At 42.6% G+C, this 27,416-nt stretch overlaps 1 protein-coding gene across 1 annotated transcript; it reads right to left on the reverse strand.

Annotated features, from left to right (window-relative positions):
- Nucleotides 1–5,528: 5,528 nt before the first annotated feature.
- On the reverse strand, nucleotides 5,529–17,030 carry LOC307079184 (myosin heavy chain, fast skeletal muscle-like; the record flags this gene model as incomplete). The annotated part of the gene is made up of 39 exons (XM_079741317.1): nucleotides 5,529–5,546; nucleotides 5,743–5,874; nucleotides 5,957–6,052; nucleotides 6,526–6,630; nucleotides 6,715–6,885; nucleotides 7,084–7,209; nucleotides 7,316–7,519; nucleotides 7,600–7,908; nucleotides 8,730–8,854; nucleotides 9,006–9,171; nucleotides 9,256–9,439; nucleotides 9,524–9,720; nucleotides 9,809–9,927; nucleotides 10,018–10,144; nucleotides 10,253–10,642; nucleotides 10,722–10,812; nucleotides 10,901–11,046; nucleotides 11,168–11,344; nucleotides 11,439–11,681; nucleotides 11,770–12,025; nucleotides 12,128–12,264; nucleotides 12,347–12,470; nucleotides 12,559–12,676; nucleotides 12,790–12,877; nucleotides 13,271–13,344; nucleotides 13,539–13,842; nucleotides 13,929–14,099; nucleotides 14,197–14,346; nucleotides 14,454–14,572; nucleotides 14,806–14,944; nucleotides 15,184–15,287; nucleotides 15,377–15,475; nucleotides 15,569–15,632; nucleotides 15,720–15,812; nucleotides 15,903–16,017; nucleotides 16,100–16,127; nucleotides 16,227–16,383; nucleotides 16,471–16,614; nucleotides 16,830–17,030. The coding sequence occupies 39 exons, from the start codon at nucleotides 17,028–17,030 to the stop codon at nucleotides 5,529–5,531; spliced, it is 5,811 nt and encodes a 1,936-aa protein (XP_079597443.1).
- Nucleotides 17,031–27,416: the final 10,386 nt, after the last annotated feature.

Raw genomic sequence — 27,416 nt, forward strand, 5'->3', positions numbered from 1 at the left:
CCCCAGGAACAAGGCATACTTCCACAATCCACCAGTGCTCAGCGGCCAAGCCTGGTATTGCAGCTGTTTAAGCGGGCTGTGGACGGGTCCCTCGATTCAAGGGGCCCAGAAGTAGATATCTCCATTCACTCCAATACAAGTGGGGAACAGGAATTTGTCCCCGCAAAAAATGTGTGGATATGTAACGGGGGGGGTTAGGCCGAACCCAAGTGCACAGACAGACGACAGTTGAGGACTGTTTCAAGGATTTATTCCGGTACAGGGTCGGGCAGGCAGAGAGCAGACGGTAAGGTCACCGACAGGTGGGCAGGGAATCGTCGGTGGGTCAGCAGGCGAGGAGTCGGCAACGGGAGGGCAGAAGAGCAGATCAGGAGTCGGGAGCTGGAGAGCAGACAGACCGACAGGGACTCGACGTCGGGCGGGAGGTCAGACAGGCGAAGGGTTGATAACAGGAAGTCAGGCAGGTGGATCAGGGGACGGGGACAGAGGAGCAGACAGACCGACAGGGTCGATAACAGGAAGTCAGGCTGGTGGATCAGGAGACAGGACAGAGGGGCAGACAGACCGACAGGGTCGATAACAGGCAGTCAGGCAGGTGGATCAGGAGACGGGGACAGAGGAGCAGACAGACCGACAGGGACTGGACAGCAGGCAGGAGGTCAGACAGGCGAGGGGAGTAGACAAAGTCAATCGGGAGTTGCGGGAAAGCTCTGAATGAAACGAGACGATCTGGCAAGGACTGAGTGAAGGGAGAGGACTGTTATAGAGGAGCACAGGTGGAGGTGGTTGGGTTAATTACACGCCTCCATTAACTTCTCATGTCCGAGGCTTTTCCTTTTACTTAACATGAATGACGTTGATGTATTTAGGCTTTTTATCACTTAAAGTCTCCGAGGGATGTGCAGACAGACCTCTTGCTTATGATGCTACAATGCTAACAATCCTAGACAACGAGAATATTTCTGCATCCGGCGCGTCATGCACTAGGGCGTGGCTGGCTCCCAGGATGCAGAAGCAAATCTCTCCTTGATGTTGCCCTGCGCCATTGAGCTGTTTTCATAGGAATGAGTGGGCGCCATTTTTTAATCCGCTGTCCTTTCTTTAATAGGTCCATGCTGAATACACAACAAATTATTTTTGAGCATCATATTTCAACAACATTTAACATTTAATCCCGTTTAGGTGAATTTATGGTGAATTTGTATGAAATATTTCTTTCATAGCCTACATCATACTGTGCTTGCCCACTTCTTTGTATGTCATGATATTGTTATATTATTAGTAGTATTATCTGTAATATTAGTATTCCTTTCTATCTGAGCAGAGCAATTGTGTCGAGCAATTTCTTTCAGGATTAATAAAGTACTCTAAATCCTTAACTTAAGCGTTATATGAACCTGAATAGAGACAACATGCATGACAGCTTTTTAGAGCTTCATGCATGGCCACTTCCTGCAGGCTTCTACTCTGACGCTCCTACTCTCGGTGACCAGTATGAGGCTGAGATCAAGTGTGACTTGCCACATCTCCCCGCAGAGCGTATCCACAATGGCGTTACCACAATCCCTCTATGTCAGCTTCCCCTTGAGGTCAATTCCCTTGGGCTCAGCCACAGATAATGGTGTTTAAGGGCAAAAGGGGGTGTTCTGGCCCTGATCCTCTCCCTCTCTCTCCTCCGGAGGTACACCGCCGCCGTGCCGACCCAATCCTTTCAGCGGCCCCCTTGATGGCTCCTGACACTGGGAGCGAAGAACAGTTGAAAACCATTCAAGTCTCAAGTTATTTGTCTACAGTTTGGATCATGTCAAAGAGCGCTCCATTTAAAGGATTGATCAAGTCGTTCTCATAGAAGAACACCTGGCAGTGGTCTGAGGATTCTAAATAGATCAACCAATTAGGTTATTAACAATGGATACCTCCTCAATCATCAGTATTATTAATATCCGTGCACATGCTAATGCTGCACTTTAAATCCTTGTCATTCCATTGTTCCCTCTGGGACAGTGCTGGCAGCTGGCAGACCTGCTCTAAATTGTTCTGTGATCTGCTGGGTTTCTTCAAGCTTATAAAACACTCTCTCACCTTGACAGTTGCCCTGTCAGTACTTCTCACCACTCACAGCTTGGTCTCATATAGAGGGATCAGTAAAGCTAGGGCAGGAGGGGTAACTCAGCAGAAACCACTTGCTGTATTTGGTCATGAAGTTTCACACTGGCCCTTGATTGATGAAATGCTGCATCCTTTAGTCTCTTGGTCATTCTGACATTTGAAACCACCTTCTGCTTGACTGACTTATTGTAGACTTTAAGATTCATATTAAAGAAAATAGTATACATTGAACTTTTGTACATCTACGTTTTAGTAATTTCATTTCACGTAGTTTTCCATTGGTGTCACTCAAAAAAGAAGTAAGCCATACACTTTAAAATGGTCATTGTTTATTGGGCTAAATACTAATTACAGTCTCATAGTATTGTGTGGACATTAGATAAACCAATACAACCAGAGGTTGAGTTTCAAGAACTATAAATAGGACAACACAGCATTGCTTAACCTTGTGTAAACAATGTCCTGGGAGGCGTATCGGTTACTCAAGTTCAGACATTGTTTGGGTCTTGGGTGTCATCTCCTTAATGCACCTTGGCACTGTCTAAGAGCCCAGTTTAGCTGTGGAGAAGCTCTCACACAGCACATGGATTTAATCCTAACCCTAAAAAAAACTCCTTAGATGAGGCTAACGAATCTTTAGCTTTTGTTAACTGTAAATATACTGAACATTCAATCTCCAAATCGTTTATTAAGCATAACTTTATCCCTTTTTAAGGTTTTTTTATACTCCTTGACTTGTAAGCAGAAAAGTGTTCCAATGTAAGTTGTGGAGATCTGTACACTTAAATAGAGCCATTCCCTGTTAGGTCTGGTTCAGGCTGCCCCAATGCCCCGTCACTACTATAAATAGATCGATTGAAATCACTAATTACTATCTTACTATCTTAGGGGGCAAAGATTATACTTAAATAAGGTACGTAAGACAAGGCTTAACAATCTTAAACCATTCAGCCATTCATCACTTTTATAGTTTTTATACTTTTACTCCACTCAATTGTAAATATTTTATTTTTCAATACTACATCTACTTAATCATATGAGCCATCCATTGACCTAAGTAAAAGTTCAAATTGTTTGGAATATATGTCTTCATTAGAATGAAACCCGTTACACTCTAGACCAACACCCTACACGCCACATCCTACGGACAGTAAGATAATTCATTTTCTCTCTCTTCCCCCCCATCCCTTTCTCCTTCTCCATACCCAGCCTGAGCCCTTGAGGCACCGGGCGTCTGAACCGTGTCCGGAATGTCTGCCTTTAAAATAGTGAGCATGGCACCAAAAGAACGATAACAGAGGAGAAAAGTTTTACCCATGAGGTTGATGTCAACAGTGAACAGTTAGAAATAAATGTTAATAATCAGGAATATAAAAGCATTTTTTTATTTATGTATTCTTAAGTATGTAAATAAATAGTTTTATTTCTTAAACTGGAAAACTAAAATTGTCATAAATACATCTACATATTTTTCTCATTTTGTGAACCGTTTAGCAATATCATGATTTCACTGTGATCATTGCAACTCTGACCTTACAATTACGTACACGTGTGTATTAGTGTACATGCACACACTACATGCGTCGGTCGACGGATCTCATTGACTTTGCATGGGGCGCTCTCGAAATGCATTGTGGGTCAGTCCGTTCTTTCAGCTCCGCGGCCTGCCTCAAAAAGTGGAGAAATGTTCAACTTTTCAAGCAGCGACGGATCCGTCGGCCAAGCATATCACGTTTTTGCAAATATACGCAAATACACTGTCCAATCAATTCGCCTTTGTAATACAACCCAGGGTTGTGGATACGTCAAAAAGCCCCCTTCAGTGTAGTGTGAATGTAAGGTTAGAGCATTGTTCTGCCCACCGTACCTGTCGTGATCCGAGAAGCCTTTTCTCCATTGCTCTGTGCTATGGACCCCGCAAAAGCAACCTACAAATTCCAGATTTTTATCAAGTAAACTCCCCAGCACACTCTACCAGATATGACAGGAATTCATGCCTGGACCTTATGTACATTCACTGTCATTTGTAGAAGCAGCTGGTGCACTTATTTGTTTCTACACGTTTCCAGACAGGCGTTTGTGTTGTCTCGGGGGTGTGGATGTATTTTTGGCACCAATCCTTTTAATGCTCTTGTTATCCAGTGTTCTGACAGACTGTCTGAAGACGAGGCAAACCTTGCAGCTTGACCTTCTATCCTGTTGGTTGTCCCAAAGGCCATAACAGAAGGATCAAGTTATATAAGAGGGCGTCTGCATTCCTTCCTTCATGAAAGAGGACACTGAAATGGCATAAGTGGGCAGAAGGGCACTAACAACCAAATGCTGAGGACTTCACACCACACCAAATAGGCAAATGTATTCAATGTAAAAATGTTACTTGATCGCTTAAGCTGAAGTCTTTTCCTTTTCGGTAGGAACACAAATATAGCCGTCTCTAAGCCCTAAGAGTTCAACCATTGGTCATGTATCATCCCTCTTTTTATCGGGAAACATATCGGACTGTCTTTGATATCGGCCTGTCTTGGTGCTCCTCTTATTGGGCTAACTGGATCATTGAAACACTGCCAATGTCGGATCAGTTGCCTTTGCTATATATTAAATTAGAATACCCGTTTGAGGAAAGGTGTGTCTGTAATTTAATGTATCTGTAAATAATTGTTGAGTTATATATTGAGTTTTGAAGTGACTTCCTTAAAATAGATGTGGAGCTAACTTGAGAAGTAAATTCTTACTCATGAGTTTTATTTAACAAGAAATGCTCTTTGGTAGAATACATATAAGCATACATTATTTGAAATTATATGACTGGAATAGTCTCTAGAAATTCAAAGATGCCTCTATATTAAAAAAGAGTTTTCGCAATTAATAGTAACCGTCTTAGTTGTAGCTCTATGCAAAGGCTATTTGAATGACATGACTTCAAAGTTAACACACATGACATTTAGGATGATTATTAGGATGACCAGTGTCATTATCACATCAGTGTCATTATCACCATTGTTTAAATATTTACATTTGGTATAAACTACTTAGCCTATAAAGCCTAAGTAGGTGATGATTCTTTTTTAAAGGTTACCAATATACAATTAACTTTAAAGGATAAGTGATGAGTTCATATTTACACAAAAATTCTATATGAATCACCATCAACATATATGTTTGCTCAAGGGTTAAATATGTATATTAAGCTAAGCTAAGCAGCGAATTTAAGCTACTTTTATGAAGCATTGCTTTTCAAAGTTAGGCTTCGTAAAATATGCAGACACACACACACTCACAACATTCTCCTTGATCAAACATAATAAAAAAAGACTTGATATCGAAGTATCTTGCACATTTATTTTTGGTTAATCACAATTGAGTCATAAAAATCATATTGTATGATTTCTTGATATTGTGTCTCCTTCATATGATGTTGGTCACTCTTCGTCCTTTCCCTTTAAATGAATATGAAACACAAAGAATGGTTAATATATGTATTCCAATGATTTATCAATATGTCAATAAAGTGTAAACCATCCAAATGAATCTGTAAATTATAGAAAATCATTCAAAGAAAGGCTGTGTACAAACACAGTTTCAGAGTTTTCATGTTGAAACACTAGATGAGTGCCACACTAACTAACCACACACCTTGCCGATCTCTCGACTCTTGGCTCTGAGCTTGTTGACCTGGGTTTCTGCGATGTCAGCGCGTTCCTGAGCTTCTTCCAGCTCATGCTGATTCTTCCTGTACCTGGACAGGTGGGTGTTGGCCTGCTCCTCCTGTTTCATAAAACGTGTGTTAAATAGTGAACTGTTTAACCAAAACTTTGGTTTTATGAAGGGCAAAGGGATAGTGACTCACAGACTCCTCAGCCTGCCTCTTGTATGCCTTCATCTTTAGCTGCAGCTTGTCCACCAGATCTTGGAGTCTGCAGATGTTCTTCTTGTCCTCCTCACACTGCAGGAAAAGCAAATATCAAGGGGCCATAGTTATAATGGAAATTTGTATTCTGGTTAGGCCTCCCTCCAAAATAATTGCACATGCTCCTAATAGTCTGCTATAGTGTTTGCACAAGTTTTATTGCATCCTACTGTCCTTATCTGAGCGCTTTAAATCGTTTTTGCATTCTCTTTTTGCAATACTTTTTTAACGTGAGGGGAAATGAACGTTCCATATACATGATGTGGATGAGGTCATTGTCTGCAAACACAAGCAGTGCTCGAATAAAGTATATTTTTTTGGTTTCTATTTCTAATTTTGTCTTGGTATCAATTATAATTGATTGTTATGTTGATGATTACGATTAGTATTTGTATGACTATTATTAGTATGAGTAGTAGTAGTACTAGTAGTAGTACTAGTAATCTTATAGTAGTAAAGTAAAGTATAGTTTAGCCTCACTTTTGGCCGTCCTGGGGTGTGTTCCGTACCTGGTAGCTCAGTTCCTTCACCCTGCGCTCATATTTGCGCAAACCTTTCACCGCCTCCGCCCCGCGTCTCTGCTCCGCCTCCACTTCCGACTCCAGCTCCCGCACCTTTACAACAAAGATAACACTCGCTAAACACACTTGTTGGGTTGTGGTCATTAGGACATCCTGTCTTTGAAAAGCAAGACCTACCCTAGCCTCCAGTTTCTGGAGCTGCTTCTTGCCTCCCTTCATGGCCAGGCTCTCAGCTTCATCCAGACGGTGCTGCAGGTCCTTCACTGTGACCTCCAGGTTCTTCTTCATCCTCTCCAGGTGAGAGCTGGTGTCCTGCTCCTTCTTCAACTCCTCCGCCATCATGGCAGCCTATAAACACAGTTTAGGTATATTCGTTGGGGTATGTTTCACAACAACAGCATAGTAGATAACAGAGATTCACCTCTTCAATTAGAGACACTGTTTGGCAAACGCTGTGCTCTACTCCTTGTTCTGAAGACTCTTACATCATGAAACACTTGGTGTCTTAGGAAAGAGGAAGTGGAATAAGATGAATCCGAGACTCACGTCAGTGATGGCCTTCTTGGCCTTCTCCTCGGCGTTCCTGGCATCCTGAATAGTGTCCTCCACTTCACCTTGGATCTGGATGAGGTCAGATTCCAGCTTCTTCTTGGTGTTAATGAGATTTGTGTTCTACAAGAGAAATGCATTGATTATTAATTAATTAACACTAATAAACGGTACAAATAAATAAATACCAATAATGATAAGATGGTGTTTTTAAATGGATTATTTATACCTGGGAGTGGAGCAGTCCCACTCGCTCACTGGCGTCCAGCAGCTCCTGCTCAGCCACTTTGCGGCCCCTCTCAGTCTGCTCCAGGGCTGCCCTCAGCTCCTCCATCTCAGCCAACATCAGGTTGTTCCTGCGCTCCACCATGGCAACCTGCTCCTTCATATCTGCTTCTCCTCTGAGGGCGTCATCCAGGTGCAGTACGGCATCCTAAGGCAAGATAAACACAAAATGTTCAAAACAGTGTATTATTCAACCCATGGTTGCAGTTGGTGATGGTACTACTGTACCTTAAGCTGTCCCTGGACGTTTCTAAGTTGTTTCTGGGCTTCAGAAGCCTGGCGGTTGGCGTGGCTCAACTGGATCTCCATCTCGTTGAGATCTCCCTCCATCTTCTTCTTGATTCTCAGGGCATCATTTCTGCTCCTGATCTCTGAGTCCAAAAGAGTCTGCATGGAGTCGATCACCCTCTGGCTGTTCCTCTTGATCTGCTCCATCTCCTCATCCTTCTCAGCAATCTTCCGGTCTACCTCCCCCTTGATCTGGGTAAGCTCCAGCTGAACGCGAAGAATCTTGGACTCCTCATGTTCCAGTGTTGCCTATTTTTAAAATACAATAAAGAACAACAAATTTCCAATTAAAGGAGCTAGTAACAAATGTACTGTTCTAAATCAGAAAATGACCATGATATGTAATTGGATATTAAGGAAACATCCTCAGTTGAAATACTGGCATCCCTGACAACAATGTCATAGCCAGTACGTCCTCCTTTGAAATTGTACGTTGTTTTTTTTGGCTTGTTTATTATGATTCGTTGGTGCACCAGGTTGGCAGATATGAACCAAACACAATGTGCTGCAGGGATGGAAGCAAGCTAACAAACTGGATCAACTGAGATTGTACCAGAAAGAGCTCCCTGAGCAGTGCAGTGCTAAAACAAGGGTACATCTTGGAGTCGCATTTTAAAGATGGAGACAGCTGAGAGCCTAGAAGGATCTCAAGAGAGATGTCACATGAGCTGGTTCGAAATTTGTAAATAATAAATAAAATTCAAACTCGTGCTTAAGTTGATCAACTTATAGTGCTTTCCTCGTCGTCACTTGTCATTGTAAAAGTATAACAATTGTTAGCTTCTCAAAAGATTGTGTTAAGCTCAACTCGTCTCGGGCTGTGTTTGTTCAGTGCCCTCATCCTGGCAACCCGCGGTAGCTTTGAGTCTGGTGAGGAGGGCGCAGGCAGACACAACTCTCTTCATTATTGTGAATTTGGAAGAAGTGTTGTTACATGTTATACCTTTAGCTTATTTTGATTTTAAATCAAATAAGTTAATGTTCCTCAGACTTTAACATTTAATTGTGCCTTCTTATAAATTAGCACAAACTTGAGTAATCAAAAGAGTCGTTCTTGACGTTTTGTATACCTCTGCCTCTTCAAGGGCGGCTTGGATTTCTGTTTTCTCGCACTCCACCATCTTTTTCCCTTTTTCCAGTTCATGGATTGTTTTTCCAGATTCGCCAATTTGTTCACTAAGATCGGTTATCTCCTCTGGAAAGAGAAAAGATCTCATTAAAAATGCTTACATTCTGATTCTGACAAAAAATATCTTTAAGTTTAGCTTGTGTAAGGATGATTATTAAAATTACAATACTTATAGCGGCTGCAATAGTTTTATCGATACAAATAAATGTTTCCGTACGCTGAAGGTTCTTGTTCTCTCTCTTGAGGGTCTCCAGGTGGTCCAGAGCTTCTTCATAGGAGTTCTTCAGCTTGAACATCTCAGTGCTCAGAGAGCGAGCCTCTTTCTGAGCTCCCTCTAACTCAGCCTGGCTTTCCTCATATTTCTGCTTCCACTCAGCAAGAACCTGCAAGTTCAGAGAAAACGCTGAGCATCCTATTGTCTCAGACTGATCAATGTTCTTTTTAAAGCTCATAAGAAATGATGTTACCTTGTCAAAGTTCCTCTGTTTCTTGTCGAGGTTGGCCGCCAGAGCATTAGCTCTCTCCACATCCATCATCAGGTCTTCCACCTCACCAAGCAGCCTCTGTTTAGTCTTTTCCAGAGAGGCACATTTGGCGCTCGTAGCCTCATTAGACTCCTCTGCATCCTGAAGACGCTGGGCAAGCTTTTTCCTGAATTAGAAGTCACATTTAGCACCAGGCCTACACCATAACCAGTACAGCCCTACAGATAGAGAGGAAAACGTATTGATTTACTTTGCTTCCTCCAGTTCCTCAGTGCGCTGAATGGCGTCAGTCTCGTATTTGCTCCTCCACTGAGCCACCTCGCTGTTGGCCTTGGACATCCCCCGCTGCAGCTCTGCCTTGGCCTCCTGCTCCTCCTCAAACTGCTCTCGGAGCAGGTCGCAGTCATGGCGAGACGACTGGACCGCATGGGCGAGGGCGTTCTTTGACTAAAGAAAAGAAAGTCAAAGTCATTCAATTATGTTCAATCAAGCCTTCCATTTGCTCCTGGGCTACACAGATGAGAGTAGTACATACCTTGACCTCCTCCTCGAGGTGCCGTTTGAGCTCCTCGATCTGCTGGAGGAATCCCTGCTTGCTCCTGGTCAGCTGTGAAACCAGAGACTCCCTTTCTTCCAGCTGGCGACTGAATTCACCTGATCAGATGAATCGCAGGTTACTTCATTGAAATAAGCCTTAGCTAGAATGTTTTTTTTGTAAATTACATTTTCCCATGCTGCGCTAACCATTTTCCGTCATCAGCCTTGATCTTTGGACATTCACATCATTAAGTTGACGCATGTGTTCCTCATTCTTGGACTTTAGCTCGCTGAGCTGGTCTTCAAGGGTACGGCACATCTTCTCCAAGTTACTCTGCCAATGGTCAGTGATATCAAATTATATGGATGGGCTGTAGTTAAAAGTAGTAGCAAAGTGGCATATGGTAAATATAAAAAAGAATAACATGTTCGTAAAATGAACCTTTGACTTAGCGACTGCCTCCATGTTGCTGGAGAGGTCATCGATCTCCATCTTGTATTCGCTCTTCTCCTTCTCCAGCTTCTGCTTGACCCGCTGGAGGTTGTCGATCTGCTCTCCCAGCTCAGCCACGCTGTCGGCCTGCTTCTTCCTCAGCGCTGCAGAGGTGGCCTCATGCTGCAGGGTCGACTCCTCCAGGTCACGACGCAGCTTCTGGAACTCAGCCTCGCGCTTCTTGTTCATCTCGATCTGAAGAGAAGTGGCTCCGCCGGCCTCCTCCAGCCTCTCACTGATCTCCTCAAGTTCCCTGGAGAGATCAGACCTCTGCTTCTCCACCTTGGCCCGAGCGGCACGCTCAGCCTCAATCTCCTCCTCCAGCTCCTCAATGCGAGCCTGTCAAAACCAGGATCCCACATGAGTGCAGTCGTGATCTTCGTTCCAAAGGAGACCAACATGTATGGTAAGATTTTACCTGTAGTTCCTTGATTCTCTTCTGAAGCTGAATTCCAAGTATTTGTTCATCTTCTATCCTGCTGATTAGCTGACAGTTTTCAAAGTCCTTCCTGTTTATTAAAAATAGAATAGCATCGTTATATTGTCGTGTGTAAAACACTAAGGTGGCCAGAAACATTTGATTTTGTTGTTGAATACTTTTTAATCTTCTCTTCAGATTGCAGCTTGTCATTCTCCAGATCCATTAATGATTCAAGGGACAGCTTCAGATCTCCTTCAAGCTTCCTCCTGATTCGCTCAAGGTCCATTCTGAGCTTCTTTTCTTGCTCCAGGGAACCCTCAATCTAATGCATTTGAAGTGTTACACACGATTAAAGAGCAAAGCACGGCCCATTCAGTTTGACCTTTGATTTACATATATCACAATGAAGACTTTTGATTGCTACCCAACAATAAGGATCTCACATCATCCACTTGCTGCTCCAGTTTGGCTTTGGCCTTGGTCAGGATGTTGACTTTGTCTTCTTCTGCTTGGAGGTCATCGAGTGCTTGCTGGTGAGCCTCTTGGAGGGCTTTCCTCTCCTTACTTAATTTGGAGATGGTATCATCTTGAGATGCCATTTCTTCAATCAAGTTCTTCACCTAAAAAATACATACATAACATTGGTATAACAAATGCATTAGTTCAAAATGAATGACTTGTGTGGCGCATGGTCCATTGGGTTAGGAACAGAACCTTGTTCTCAGTGGCATGTTTCTCCTTCTCCACTTTGGCCAAGGTCAGTTCCAGGTCATCAATGTCCTTCTTGAGCTCAGAACATTCATCTTCCAGCTTCCTCTTCTTGGCCGTCAACTCAGCATTGACTTCCTCCTCATCTTCCAGTCTCTCAGATGTCTCTTTAACTTTGGCCTCCAGCTGGATTTTACTCTTAATGAGGTTCTCACACCTTTCCTCTGCATCGGACAAGGTCTCACCTTCCTAAAAGGAAAACAAGGCTCATGAACCACCATTAGCATTGCTTCTGTAGTTACTGAAAGAGCAAATGCCTCTCCTCAGGGTTACTCACGGATTGGATCTGGAGTTGCAGATCATTTTTCTCCTGCAGGAGGGTCACCATCTTCTCCTCCAGATCCTTCTTCTTGGCCAGAGCCTTTGCCAGTTCCTCTTTCATTTTTGCAAAGTCCTCCTTCATTTGAGCCATCTCCTTTTCAGCCTCAGCACTCTTGAGAAGAGGTTTGATCTTGAAGTAGAGCTTCATCCATGGCCATGTTTTGACATTCATGAATGAGCGGATGTTGTACTGAATAGAGTAAATGGATTCCCTGGTAATATCAAACACAGGAAAGATTTAGATTAATTTGTTTATGACTATCAAGCTAGCTTTCCTATACTTATTTTCTATATAATTAACATAATAGAGCTACCTTCTCTGCATCATCTTGATAAATTCTCTTCTCATGAGGAAACCCCTGCTGATAGCTTGGGTCATGGTCACCAACTGAACTAATTTCTCATCTCTCATCTCCTCCAGGGTACCCAATAACCCAGCTTTGAAGAATACCTGTAAACAAAATGAAAACTATTAGCATCATGAACAACCAACAGCAGTTTGATGATTAACTGTATTCTCTGTGTTGCCTGACCTTAGTATGTCCAAATTTGTACTGTGATTTATCAACATCAATAGACCCCAAGAGTTTCTCTGAGGCCTTTTTGTTGTCAATGAATTGTCCCTCAGGGATTACACTGGCATTCAATATTTTGTACCTGAAATTATGGAAAAACATAGAGTGATTTTTATTGAGTGACTGACCATGATGTGGACATCAGACTAAGACCATCGCTAAAGAGCTACCTCTGCTTGAAGTCAGCATAGAGGATTCTGCTGGGGAAGCCCTTTCTGCAGATTCTGATACCTTCCAGCACACCGTTACACCTCAGCTGGTGGATGACCAGGAAGTTCTCCATCAGACCTTAAAGTAGTGCAGAAGATTTGCATTAATCCCACCTTTTGTAAAGGTCATACATACATAAATCAAATCCATTGGTACACAACCTCTGTATGGTTGCTTTGTGGGGTTCACACCTGGGGTTTTGGATTCATTGGGAATCAGACAGCGCACAAAATGAGGGTGAGTGCTCTTCAAGTTGGTCATCAGCTTCCCAAGGTTTTCCTGATTGTAAAATAAACATATAATGTTATCATATGCAATACAAATGTGTGTACATTTTTTTCTACTCTGTACTTTGTTTGTATGTAGATGCACATTCCATTAGGGAAGAGAACTGGATGTGAACAAAGTATTAACTGTAAGATGCAGAATATGTGATACATATCCTGTATCACATACATTGTATGTGAGTACAAAATGTACAATGTACAAGTACAAAATGAATTAATGCTTCTCTAATTCAAACCACTGATTGTCACGTCTCACATCCAGTGCGAAATATCAACATAATGTTGACTCTATTAGATAAGTGAATGCATGGGAAGTTTGCAATATGCTCTTAATAAATGCAGCTATAGAAGATAACAGACACAACATGAACTTCATAATATGTACCCTGAACAAAGCAGACACTGTCTGGAATGAGCCACCCTTCTTCTTTCCGGCTTTCTTTGTTGTTCCCTTGGCATCTGTATTGGATACATTTATCAGAATGTCAGTGGATTTGATATTATAGATATATCTACATAATGTTCTAGGAAGGTACAAATGTGATTTTGTGATGATCAATGGTTGTGATCATCAATGGTTCATGCATCAAACGTCTTGGTGCAATTGGCCTTTAATAATTTGTATCAGTAATGATGTAAGGAGTTTATCTCACCGTCTCCGCCATGGGACGCATACAGCAGAGCCAGCAGTTTAACTGAGGACTTCTGGTAGAGCTGAACCACAGAGTCATTCAGGGGGTCCTTGTTCTTGTCCAGCCAGCCGGTGATGTTGTAGTCCACAGTGCCGGCATAGTGCACCAGGGAAAAGTGGGCCTCAGCTTTGCCTTTGGCTGGCTTTGGCTTCTCAAAGGCCTTGGTTTTGCCAAGGTGCTGGTCATTTAGCTTGTTCTTGAAGGTGGTGTCTGAGGCCTTGGGGAACATGCACTCCTCTTCAAGGATGGAGAAGATGCCCATTGGCTGAAAAAGGGAGAAAAAAAAAGATTTACTGTTTAGTGTAGCTTGGATTTAGTATTTCATTTTTCAGTATATAGGGCAATACTAACCTTCTCAATAAGCTCAATGCAGGCCGCCAGGTCCATACCAAAGTCAATGAACTCCCATTCAATTCCTTCTTTCTTGTACTCTTCTTGCTCCAGTACAAACATGTGGTGGTTGAAAAACTGTTGCAGTTTCTCATTGGTGAAGTTGATGCACAGCTGCTCCAAGCTGTTGTACTTTGGGGTCAGAGGTTGACAGTAAGGACATAGTGCAATTGTTTGTGCTTCTTCCAACGCAAAACATCAAAACCATTGCTTTGTAGAGATCACTTACATCAAAGATTTCAAACCCAGCGATGTCCAACACACCGATGAAGAATTGCCTGGGCTGCTTTGTGTCCAGCATCTCATTGATTCTGATGACCATCCACAAGAACATTTTCTCATAGACTGACTTGCAGAGAGCCATCACTGAGTTATGGACCTAGATTCCCAGACATAAAGGAATTTGTTTTATACAAGGCATGGTTCATATTTTCTTATACATTATTTGACTTTTGGAATTTGAATTAGCTGAGGATTTTGAATTACCTGAGGAACAGTTTGACCTTTGGTCACCATCTCGTTTCCCACCTTGACTCTTGGATAGCATACAGCCTTGAGCATGTCTGCAGAGTTGAGGCCCAGGAGGTACGCAATCTTATCAGCCACTGCGGAGGAAATCGGATATCATCATTTTTATTCAAATTATTGTGTGGCTTCACCAGTGCCTGCAGCCCTAAATGGCTCCCAAAAAATACTAAATTACTTAAATTAAAGCCATATATGTGCTCCCTCACACCACAAAGAGGCCAGTTCAGGATCCACTCCTGAGCTGCAACAGTTAACCAATAACCAAGTTATTAACGTCATATAATAGTTAAATATGTCATCAGGTATTTACCCTCATTGCCATCAGGCTCAGCCTGCTCCTCACGCTGCTTCTGCTTGAACTTCATGTTCCCATGATGCATCACGGCACCGGTCAGCTTGTAGATGCCAATCTTCTCATCAGCATTGAAGCCCAGGATGTCAATGGCCGTCTGTGTAAAAGTATTTTAGCATTTAAATGTCTTGTATTGTTCTCCCAAAAACGAGTTGAATTGAAATGTCATTAACTAGTAATTTACTATTACTCATTCATATTTATTATGAGCGAAAGCTTTACCTAAACCAAATGTTTAGCTTGTCAACAGAATGCTTTTATTAACCTAACTAACCTGAACAGAATACTTGCCTATGAACATTAGTTTATCACGTTTCCTTTTTTTGTTGTACTCACATCAGTGGCAATGAATTCTTCAACATCATTGATGCTCTTCACAAGAATCTCCCCCTGGCTGATCATGTGATAGTCATAGGGGTTGGTTGTGATGAGGAGAGCCTCTGGAGAGATAACATTAAATAGAATATAATATAAGTTAAAGTTTAATACAGGACATTCAAATGCAAACCGTGGATGTCAATTCACTGACCTAGAAGCTCAGGCTTGTGGCCAGTCATGAGCTGATAGAAGATATGGTAGCTTCTCTCAGCAGACAGCTGGAACGTCACCCTGGACTTCTCCAGAAGATCTAAGACACAGGAGGAGCTTATGGATGAGCATGGTTTGATTCAGGTCCCTGCGTCCATAATGACTTCCTTCGATACTTCCTTCGATAACTTACATGTTTCTATATCAGCAGATGCCAACTTTCCAGTTGTGCCAAAATGGATTCTGATGAATTTACCCTGAAGGTAGAATATGAATTAGTTTGAGAGCAAAGTCGGAGCTGCAATGCTACTCTAGGAACATGATGGTGCTGCCAGCCAACTTACAAAACGAGAGGAGTTGTCATTTCTCACGGTCTTGGCGTTACCGTAGGCCTCCAGCAGAGGGTTAGCTGCAATGATCTGATCCTCCAGCGACCCCTTTATGAAGAAGGATTACCAACATCTGTTCATACTTTTCAATTTTGACCTTGTGGATATCTGTACATTTCACTAAGGTCATAACCTTACATGCATTTTGCCCGAGCCCTTCTCCTCTGCCTTCTTGCCACCAGACACTGCAATTGTTGCAAAGTACTGGATGACACGTTTGGTGTTCACAGTCTTCCCTGCACCAGATTCTCCACTGAAACAGAAGGGACACAACTGTGATGCACAAAAACAGGTAGGGAACAAACATTGACAACACTCCTTTAACCAATACTTACGTGATCAGAATGGACTGGTTCTCTCTATCTATGCAAAACAATATACAAAACACAGTTTTAAAACACTAATCTCAAAATTGTCATCATGTTCACCGAGATGCAGTTATTGTTGTTGAATATATTTCACCTGTGAGCATGGCCTGATAGGCGTTGTCGGAGATGGAGAAGATGTGGGGCGGAGCCTCAATCCTCTTCTTGCCCCTGTATCCAGCGACCACCACAGCATCGTACACTGGGAGCCACTTGTAGGGGTTCACAGTGACGCAGAAGAGCCCAGAGTACGTCTGTCTCCACCAGGACACACATGTCAGCATGACCTTATGACCTTATACCACTAAAGGCTTCCACGTGCATTGAGGGCTGAGACTCACGTAGATCATCCATGCTGCGTAGCGCTCTTTGAGGTTATACAGCACGGTAGGCTCATTGAGGTGGGTCATCATGGCCATGTCCTCAATCTTGTCGTACTTTGGGGGATTCATGGGGTAGATTTCCTCCTCTTTCACAGTGAGGACCTGCAATCATATGAACATCATCATTTGAATAAACTGATGAGAATATATAACAAGACACGGAAGTAATGTCTCAGTAGGCTGAATTCATTCACATTGTTGCTATTATAGGTTGATTCCTGTTCAAGTTCACTACATAAAGTGTGTGATTCACGTCCCACGCCATGCCACTAATCAGCATGGGTGGTGGGGGTTTTAATCTGCTCTTCAGGACGCACCTTTCCACAGAGTGTCTTGACGGTGGCTTTGCCCCCCTCTTTGCTCTGCAGTATCCCCCGGAGGTACATCTCCTTGGGCTCCGACACGTAGAAGGCGGTCTTGGCGTCGAACGGGGTGTTCTGGGCCTCGATACGCTCCCTCTCCGGCTTCCGGAGGAAGATGGCCGCCTGGCCAAAGCACTCCATTTCCTGCTCACCCATGTTAGCTGTGTAGCTGAGGACCGCATGGGGAAAACATGACACCAGCACGGCAACACACATGGAAAATAAATTGTAGAAGGATATCTTTCCATTGACATATCAATAGGTCATTTATAAATATTTTTTGCATTTGTACCTTTTCTGACCCCAGGCGAAGCAGTAGTTGAGATAATACTGAAAAAAAATAATATGTATGTTAAACATTGAAATGGTACTGTAATAGTATGGACACGGTTGACACAGCTGACCTAATTATTACACAACAAATCACTTCATCATTAGTGTCCTAACTAGTACAAATCACTGTCATCAGTATCCTATCTAGGACGCATCACTGTGTCATAAGTATCCAACCTAGTTCACATAACTGTCATCACTATCCTAACTAGTACAAATCACTGTGTCATCAGTATCCAAACTAGTTCACATCACTGTCATCACTATCCTAACTAGTACAAATCACTGTGCCATCAATATCCAAACTAGTTCACATAACTGTCATCACTATCCTAACTAGTACAAATCACTGTGTCATCAGTATCCAAACTAGTTCACATAACTGTCATTACTATCCTAACTAGTACAAATCACTGTGTCATCAGTATCCTAACTAGTTCACACCACTGTCATCACTATCCTAACTAGTTCACATCACTGTCATCACTATCCTAACCAGTACAGATCACTGTCTCACCAGTATTCTAACCAGTACAGATCACTGTCTCACCAGTATTCTAACCAGTACAGATCACTGTGTCAACAGTATCCTAACTAGTACAGATCACTGTCTCACCAGTATTCTTACCAGTACAGATCACTGTGTCAACAGTATCCTAACCAGTACGGATCACTGTCTCAACAGTATCCTAACCAGTACGGATCACTGTCTCAACAGTATCCTAACCAGTACAGATCACCGTTTCACTGGTATCCTAACCAGTACAGATCACTGTCTCAACAGTATCCTTACCAGTACGGATCACTGTGTCAACAGTATCCTAACCAGTACAGATCACTGTCTCACCAGTATCCTAACCAGTACAGAACACTGTCTCACTAGTATCCTAACCAGTACAATACAGTTGACACTCACCCAGGAAGGCAGCCCCTCAGTCTAGAACTTGTACAGGGACTGGAAGGAGGTCTTTTATAGAGGAACCTCGGAGCAGCCAGCAGATGCATCCCTCCTGTTTTGGCCATTGAGCTTATGTTGGATGAGCCTTTGGTCCCAGATGTCTGCCCCATCACATCATAGGTCCCACTGTCACCTTATACGGTCCAACCAAAACAACCATTAAGTGAAACTCTACACATATAATAAAACCTCCTGGATAACACCCGTTAGCCTGGGTAGATCATTATGAGGGGGTTATTTAAGACAGATTTACTTCACACCATATAGGGCCTTCTGGGGTGGTTTGCTGCCCATTTGGACGGTAGGTACTAATAGACCATGCTAATCTCTCTTTTGTTGTTAAATCTTTTTCATTGTTTGGTGTATACGTGAACTTATGTATGGATGTATTAATACCCTGGAAGCGGAGGAGAGCATGTGGAAGCATCTCCAGAGCCGAGGGAGAATGTGTGGGCTAATTTAAGACCCCGTCATGAGCCATTATGCTCCTGTGCTTTCTCCGCTTTCAAGGGAAAGATGATGCGTAAGATGGTGTGTTACCAGTATTCTCCTGTGGTGTGGTCGGGTTACAATAAAAGGTGATATCCAATATGTGGGGCTTCTCTTTATGGTCTTCTTAGGATCTAGAACAAATTTAGCCTCTGCCTCAATCAGCTCACAGTTTTGCCTTCGTTGACACACGCTTTGAGCCCTTCTGGTAATTGAGCGTCAGATGGTTTCAGGCGTCTCGTTACTGAGCTTCACAACATAAATTCTGTGGCCTCTCACTTCTAGTTCAAACTCCCAATATTGTCCCAGTAAGAAGGTAAGAAAGCTTGTTCAGTATACTCTGACGTTGGTGGTGTTTTGTTTAATGGTACATTTGTAGAATAAAGCTTTATGGTTTTACATAATTTTGTAGCTCAGTTAATTCTGAACTACTTTTTTTATGATAATTGTTAGTTTATGGTCGGGCTGAGGTTGCTTCAAATGCATTCTCCTGTTTAAGAAGATGCTTAAGAAATGCTCAAAAGATTATATTCACATAATGTATGTCTGAGCCTTGTCTATTTGGTTATTAATAGAGTGAGTGTGTTTGTGTGAACACATGTTCATGAATGTTTGTGCATGTGTGTTCAGGTATGTATGAGTGCATGTGTGTGTGTGTGTGTGTGTGTGTGTGTCAGTGTGTGTGTGTATGTGTGTGTGTGTATGTGTTTGTTCATACATGTGTGTGTGTTTGTGTGTTTTCATGCATGTGTTTTCAAGTATGTATGAGTACTTGTGTGGATGTTGGTTAGGGAAGGTAAGGAGGAGTGGGGAGAGAGAAGTGAGGAGTGATGTGTTGGCCGGCTGTGTGTGGATACAGTGAATGTGTGAAGGCCTACAGGCCGGACAAACACAGGTTTATAACATGAAACAAACAAAGAGCACATTTAGTAAGCCTGGAGAGATGCGATGCGTCTCCACTGAACAGATAACAGATACCCCTGGTCTCCAGACTGCTGATGTACAGACAGCCAGCATGCTAATCTCAGCTGGCTAGCAAGAGGAGAAAGGGCCGGACAGAACCACGCCCAGGAGGACAGAACCACGGCCAGAGGGACAGAACCACGCCCAGGGGTACAGAACCACGGCCAGGGGTACAGAACCACGGCCAGAGGGACAGAACCACGCCCAGGGGTACAGAACCACGGCCAGGGGGACAGAACCACGCCCAGGAGGACAGAACCACGCCCAGGAGGACAGAACCACGGCCAGAGGGACAGAACCACGCCCAGGGGTACAGAACCACGCCCAGGGGGACAGAACCACGGCCAGGAGGACAGAACCACGCCCAGGGGGACAGAACCACGCCCAGGGGGACAGAACCACGCCCAGGGGGACAGAACCACGCCCAGGGGGACAGAACCACGCCCAGGGGGACAGAACCACTCCCAGGGGGACAGAACCACGCCCAGGAGGACAGAACCACGCCCAGGAGGACAGAACCACGCCCAGCAGGACAGAACCACGCCCAGGAGGACAGAACCACGCCCAGCCGGACAGAACCACGCCAAGGAGGACAGAACCACGCCCAGGAGGACAGAACCATGCCCAGCAGGACATAACCACGCCCAGGGGGACAGAACCACGCCCAGGACGACAGAACCTCGCCCAGGAGGACAGAACCACGCCCAGGAGCGTGTTTGTTGTCGTGGAAATTCCTTTACCAGATATTGCGTCTAAGGCAGATGACCTTTCCAAACGCAAAAAGCACACAATACCTGTGGACAATTATGGTCATATATATTTGTAATAATAGTACAAACAACGATACATCACGACATGCATCAACAAACAATAGATTAGGCCTACAATACAATAACCCGAGGCCTCAGATGGGAGTTCACTGCACGAGGAGAAGGAGCAGTCCAGTGCATGGCTAAAGTCAGCGGGGCAGCTGTCCCCCACTAACCCAAAAGCCTTTGACTGACGCTCCTCAACATGTCATAAAGGGGGCCGCGGCCGTGCCTTATCACATGGAACCCCTTCGCTTCTCGACGCTCCCCAGGGGGTCAAGAGAACAGGCCCAAACCAACAAGAGGCAGCTAGAGAAACGGAATGTGAAAACAGATATTCATCACATGAAACACAAAGGTTTACGTTTTAGACGACCCTGAAGAACAGCAGGGTGGCAAGACCATACACGGAATAGTCAACAAAGCCTAAGTTCATAAAGAAAACACACGCACACACACACACAAAACAGTGTGTGTGTGTGTGTGTGTGTGTGTGTGTGTGTGTGTGTGTGAACTTGCATTGCTTAAGCATGTTTACTCTTTCTCCAGCCTGGACAAGAAGACGAGAAAGCGACAGAGAGCGAGGGAGAGACAGAGAGAGATGACCACTAGGGTGAATCAAACTGAGAGGGTCCACATGTGATACTCCTCTCTTCTAACACCAGGGAAGCATGCTGGGTACGTGGGTTGTAAGATGGATAAGTAGTAGAAACACACATATAGCAATAGCCTATTCTTACTCATTGATTTAGATAGAAACCATTGAATGTTGTACGTCCTGGCACTTGTACATTGCACTTATTCAAGGTACTTAATTGTGTAGCATCTACAGTAGCTGCTATCGCTGCTTTACACGGGGAATGGGTTAGCCTAGCGATTGTAATACTTGCACTTGGTTCTATGAACATCTTTACTGTACCGACAGCGATATATTGTTTCACTTCTTATGACAAATGTACTTATTGTAACAAATGCACTTATTGTAAGTCGCTTTGGATAAAAGCGTCTGCTAAATGCCCTAAATGTAAATGTAAATGTAAATGATTTGGTTTATTGTATTCATCCATTATTAATCAAATGGAAATGGCTTTGAGGATACTTGCCACCCAATTGTGTGGTTGGCATTCTTCTAGTTGGAAAAGTTTGTTATTAAAAGATTATACAAACAGACTCAATAATGGTTGAGGTACACATTTGTGAATCATTATCTATGATTACGTTTTAGTACGACTCCCTTAGTGGCGTCTTCAAGGAATGTGTCCCTACGATGATAATGCTGAGTGGACCGAATATTCCCGGGTGTTTGTTATATCTTTATGGATCATCTTCTGGATGTGAGGAGGTTAGGGAAACCAGTGGTGCCTGATGTTCAGGTATCTGATGTTGCGCCTCCATCCATTATGTATATACATACAAAAACATAGATGCACATACATTGTCAGGGTTCGATTGCTGCAGGACCCAAGAGCAGAACACAGAGACAGGACTTGGAGTTGGAGTAAAGAAAAGGTTTATTTAGGGCAGACCAGGGGTGAGGGAATGGGCAGGTAGGAGAGTGGGGAGCTTCAGGCTGAAGGTGTTGAACCACAAAACTAGGCCAAAGGAAACAATGGTTAGGTACGAGATTTCAACAGGAGAAGTCCACCTATTAAAGGTGCTTGCACACCGCCGCGCGGCAACCGCCCTTATAGCCGCCTCGGTGCCGGAGGGTTCAGCGCGGCGGTGTGAAGGGCCAGGCGTTTTCTAAAGCGGCTGCTGCCGCCGCCGGAAGTTTCAACATGGGGAAAGCTGAGCGGTAGGGCGAAATCTGTGTGTTAAGAAAATAGTGTTAAGAAAATACTGGAGCCAGGTACGGCTTTACCACTGGAGTTCAAAGTACGGTCTGGTGATGACTGCAGGGAAACCAGGTGTATTTGAAGGGGAGGCCAGGTGTGATCAGTTGGGCTGTGGCAGGCACAGCACAAAGAACACAGCACGACAGCTGTGGCTATGACATACATACATATATATACATACACAAATATACATGCATAAACATACATAAATTCATGCGCATGTATGTATGTATGTATGTATGTATGTATGTATGTATGTATGTATGTATGTATGTATGTATGTATGTATGTACTATATGTATGAATGTATGTATGTATGTATGTATGTATTGTACTATATGTATGAATGTACATGTATATTGGTATAGACATAGTAGTGATGGGTCGTTCGCGACCGAATCAGTTCGAATGAACAAATCTTTAACAAGAATGAACCGAACTGATTCTTCTCTCTCGTTCGTTCTCAGACTCGACTCCTCCCAGACCCACTAGTCACTGACTCATTGACTCGCTGTTCGTTCACAGACTGTGAAGGGGGAAGAGCCTTAGTGAGCGAGCGTACGATAATACGATTCAATATCAGTGAAATGGTAAATGCATACTCTCTTTCTATTTTCTGTGTCATGCCAGATTAATCAAATATTTGAATGTCTCGTCAATCTGTCTCGTTCTTTCATGGTTCGTACTCCATCCGGGACCCCCACCATCATTGCTAAATCAAGTCTATTATCTTGCTGATATGTTAAACATCCAATAATCAACTACCCCCCCCCCCCCCCCCCCCCCCCATCCCGCTGTGTTTGGTTAAAGTTGTGACTCTATTAATAGTTCTGACTGACTCAGCTGAGAACCGTGCATTTCGTGATTCGATTCACCGCTACCGGAAACTCGACTGAACGAACGAACGAACAAATGTTTATGAACGATTCTTCTTGGTGAACTGACCAACGTAAACTGAATCAAGGGAAAGTGTCACGCCGCGTCCTGCTACGCGGTCCAATACCTCCATCTAGTGGCTACTTGACGCCAGTGGTCCTTCTCCCGACACACCAGTCTACAATCACCAATCACCTTTCCCTACTTCAGCTGGGAACCCTTGTCTGTCTGACTGCCTGCCTCTTACCGGACCCCTGCCTGCCTGACTACCCGCCTGTCGTCGAGCCCTTGACTGTCTGACTGCCTGCCTGTCACCGGACTCCTGCCTGTCTGACTACCCGCCTGTTGTAGAGTCCTTGACTGTCTGACTGCCTGCCTGTCACCGGACCCCTGCCTGTCTGACTACCCGCCTGCCTACCAATAAATCCGGTTTCCTTTACCTCGTCTCTGCCTCCCTGTGTTCAGCACTTGGGCCGCCACGTCCTGTTCCATAACAGATAACATAAGAATCATGAAATCCAACTGCGATATATATAAACGCGAATATATGAATGGGTCAAACAACAATGAAATTTCATGCATACACACACACATATACATACACGTACACACACACACACACACACACATATATATATATATATATATATATATATATATATATATATATATATATATATATATATATATATATATATATATATATATATGTGTATATACACACACACAGTATGCGGGGGACATACAGTAGGAAATAATTACTACCCAAAATATATCAAAATTATGCTTTCTTATCCTCAGCTGAATCTATTGCAGGTTCCTTCCTGCAATAAACCATTTATTGTTATTATTACTTGGAATTATGTTTAGTAGTTTAGTTTTAGATTTTCTAATCAAATGTAATCACATTGAATTTGATGTTATCTAATCTAGGAGGCAGTTTATGTGACATCTAGTGGTCAAACCGTCACTGTGCAACTCATTGAACATTAATTATTTCTAAATATCAGAGCAGATAAAAATGACACAGTGACGGTCAAAGGAAAAAGCATTGTGCAGGTTTAAGAATAACACAATTTAAAAGGTTTGGAATAATCAAGTAACATGCCATTGTCAGAGCATTTATATATCAGTTCCAGTTCCAACAGAGTCATTAATTATTTTAAATAAGTGTTCAATATTTCTGTATTAGACCAAACAGTGAGTTATATATGCACTGCACCATGTTAAGAGTTCAGTGCCAAGGTTATCCCTAACACTAGCGAAACTGCAGCCTCCACTTCTGCAGAACACCCTAACCCGAACCCTAACCCTAACTTTAGCTTCTGCTCTATGGTCTTCCGGAAGAAGGACATTTTTATTTGGATTCGTATTTGATAATATATGGCCGATTTATGCAAAAATATAAATATTTATTGTATCCATAATTTTCGGGAGTCAAAATTTGTATTGGTTTAATGGAATACATCCTAGCTGCCTATGAAAGGTTTCCATAGTTGACTATGTGAAGCCTGCCGGCTGCCCCTGGCTCCACCACGAGTCCTAACATACCCCATGACCGCATGCTGGAGTGGCAGGCTCAAAGGAAGCCAGCCCAGGAACCAGGAGCCCAGGAACCAGGCTAAATATACACACACAATAGGAAAGGAAAGTTGGGGTCAAGGTGAGGAGCAGCACAATGTTTCAGATATAAAGGACGTTGTTTTGAAGAAAATAGGTTGCATTATACTTTTTTCATCACAACTCTTTTTAATTTAAAAAAAAAAGCCTACCTCAGAGTCCCACATGGACCATATAATGTACAACCTCCACTTGAGCAACAATTTAAAGAGAATAGTTACATTGTGAGACCCCTTCTTCAGACTTGTTAATGTTGATGGATTCGCTTTGAATAAGAGCTTTGTATAAATCTTTCTATTAAAATGACTTTTTCCTCACAATCATTGATTTTCAACGTGCATCAACTGCTCCTCTACTTTGTTATGTGTAACACATGTTTTATTGATCTTAATGTTCATATGATAAGGCCAATGTTTTTTGTCTTTGGAAGCCATTAAGAACTTTATACCTATTGGACATGCAATCTACTTCCATCATCTGGAGCCAGAAGTCCTTCTCATCTGATTTGTAAGACAGTAGGGCATTGCAAATTAAGACAGACAAATCTTACTGATTTCAGTGAAAAAGAGAGTATAAAAACAACATGATTAACAAACCAGACTCTATGCACTCGAACAGATCTCTACAGCGGTTTACCAGAAGGTCAGGCGAAAGAAGCAAGAGGTGTTTTATAGAAGAAATCCCTCTCATAATTTCTCTTTCAGGTGTTTCAGGACCACGGTGAAGGAACTACGTTTGAGAACCATCTGGGTCAGCCTAGTAAGCCACATTGAATAAGAATAAAATAAATACGATACAAAAAATGCAAAAAAGTATAATTAGAGACAACAGGTACATAGGTGCATAGACAAAAGGTTGTTACATTTCATGGCTCATTATTGTTATTGTTATTTATATCCACTATTTCAGAAGATATTATTGAGATTCTGTCTTGAGAAGGTGGGCTTATTATATCTGATTAAATATTATAGATTCACACAGTAACCAATATTCATTTCATACAATGAGCACATTAAACACATATCAAAGGCAAATGAAGCATATAGAGAAAAAACCTAACCAACGTTTTGCAGTGACTTCATCATTGGTTCAAACCTTGGTTTTATAAGTGTTTTACGTTACAATTACATTTAATTAAGACAATTAACTAAAGCAGCTTTAATAATTTTAGAAGGCTGCATTTGAAAGACACAGCAAGTAGGGATGTACTTACATAACCCTTGTGTGCTTGTGTGTATGCGTATAAGTTGATAAAGGTGTGCATGTTTCCATTCGAAACAACAACAAAACAAGCCCCAATGTACTTAGCTGTTTAAATGCAATATGCAGGCTCCTTTGTGTTTGGCTGCAGTCGGTCTGGAATGTTCCTTGTAACTCACCTTGGCTTGTGATCCGCAGAACAGTTGCTGCAGCTCGACAAACAGAGAAGCTGACATGGGAGATCAGAGGGCTTCAAAACACAATAAGCCTCTTGGATGTCTGGTATTTGGCTTAATGTCAACATCGCCAACACAGCTATATTTGAAAAGTGTCCTCAGAAGAAAGAAGTGTTTCGGAGTATGTATCGAGTGTCATCTCATTATATCTTATGGCAGGAGCTCTTTCGAATCTCCCCCTCATCTGGCCGTCATTCATAGGTCAGTGATCATCTTCTAAGTTGAACTGTGTGGGCTGGCATTTGACCAATCAAATCTTTTTTTACACCTTACATCTGACGCATATCAAGATGAACACAAAAACCCTTAAATATGAAATCCTACTTACTTCTTCAGCAGTCATTCCAGCAACCTTCATGTGTACGCCAATATAATTCTACCTTTAGAGACCTCAAAAAGACTTGTCTTGTAAAACAAAAAATAAAGAGTTAAGTTACTCGGAACAATCACCTCATTTCTCTGCATTTAGAGATGCTCTTATTGTGTAGCATCCACGGCCATGCCCTGCTACAGCTGGTGTCCCAGTTTTAAAAAAATGTTTCTTGGCAATCTGTTTTTCTTTGAAGTTCACTGGCGATCATTATTTTTTTCAAGGGCTTCTGCAACAGTATATCAATGACATTTCAAGTCTCCCCCACAGCAAGGCCCACGGTGATGCCAGAGAACATTACAAGGATGCATTGGTCACATCTTTGGAAGGTAGGCTAGTGACCATGGATTTTCCATTGAGCAACTTCTAAATCTGAACCACTTATGAGCATTACCAGCATATGTAGCAAACGTGTCCTTGTGAGAATGAATGAGGAATTTATACAAGTCAAACTAATTATTAACATAACATAAACAGGCAGTGTTAAAATGTATCACATAAAAAAAACAACCTTGAAAAAAGATGCAAATTAAATCATGTCCATAAGTAAAGATTAATCCGCTAAATCAGACCGTTGTTATCTTAATATGCACAATGGACAGGCATCACACAATAGACAAATGCGCCTAAGATGAACAGTAAACTCTAAGATAATCTCTATAGGGTCAAGTATATGTTCAGTGAACAAAGCATTGCACTCAACAAAGCACCATTTACACTGGCATTAGATCAGGAATCCCATCTAAGATTGTCACCAATGTAGTATGGGAGACACGTGAAGAACAGAATAAGAAGACAACTGGATGTAAGAACTAAACCACAGTGCCAGACGGCATGACCAAATAGAGCTAGA

Source organism: Pollachius pollachius (genome assembly GCF_949987615.1).
Source record: "Pollachius pollachius genome assembly, chromosome: 8".
Taxonomy (NCBI): Eukaryota; Metazoa; Chordata; class Actinopteri; order Gadiformes; family Gadidae; genus Pollachius; species Pollachius pollachius.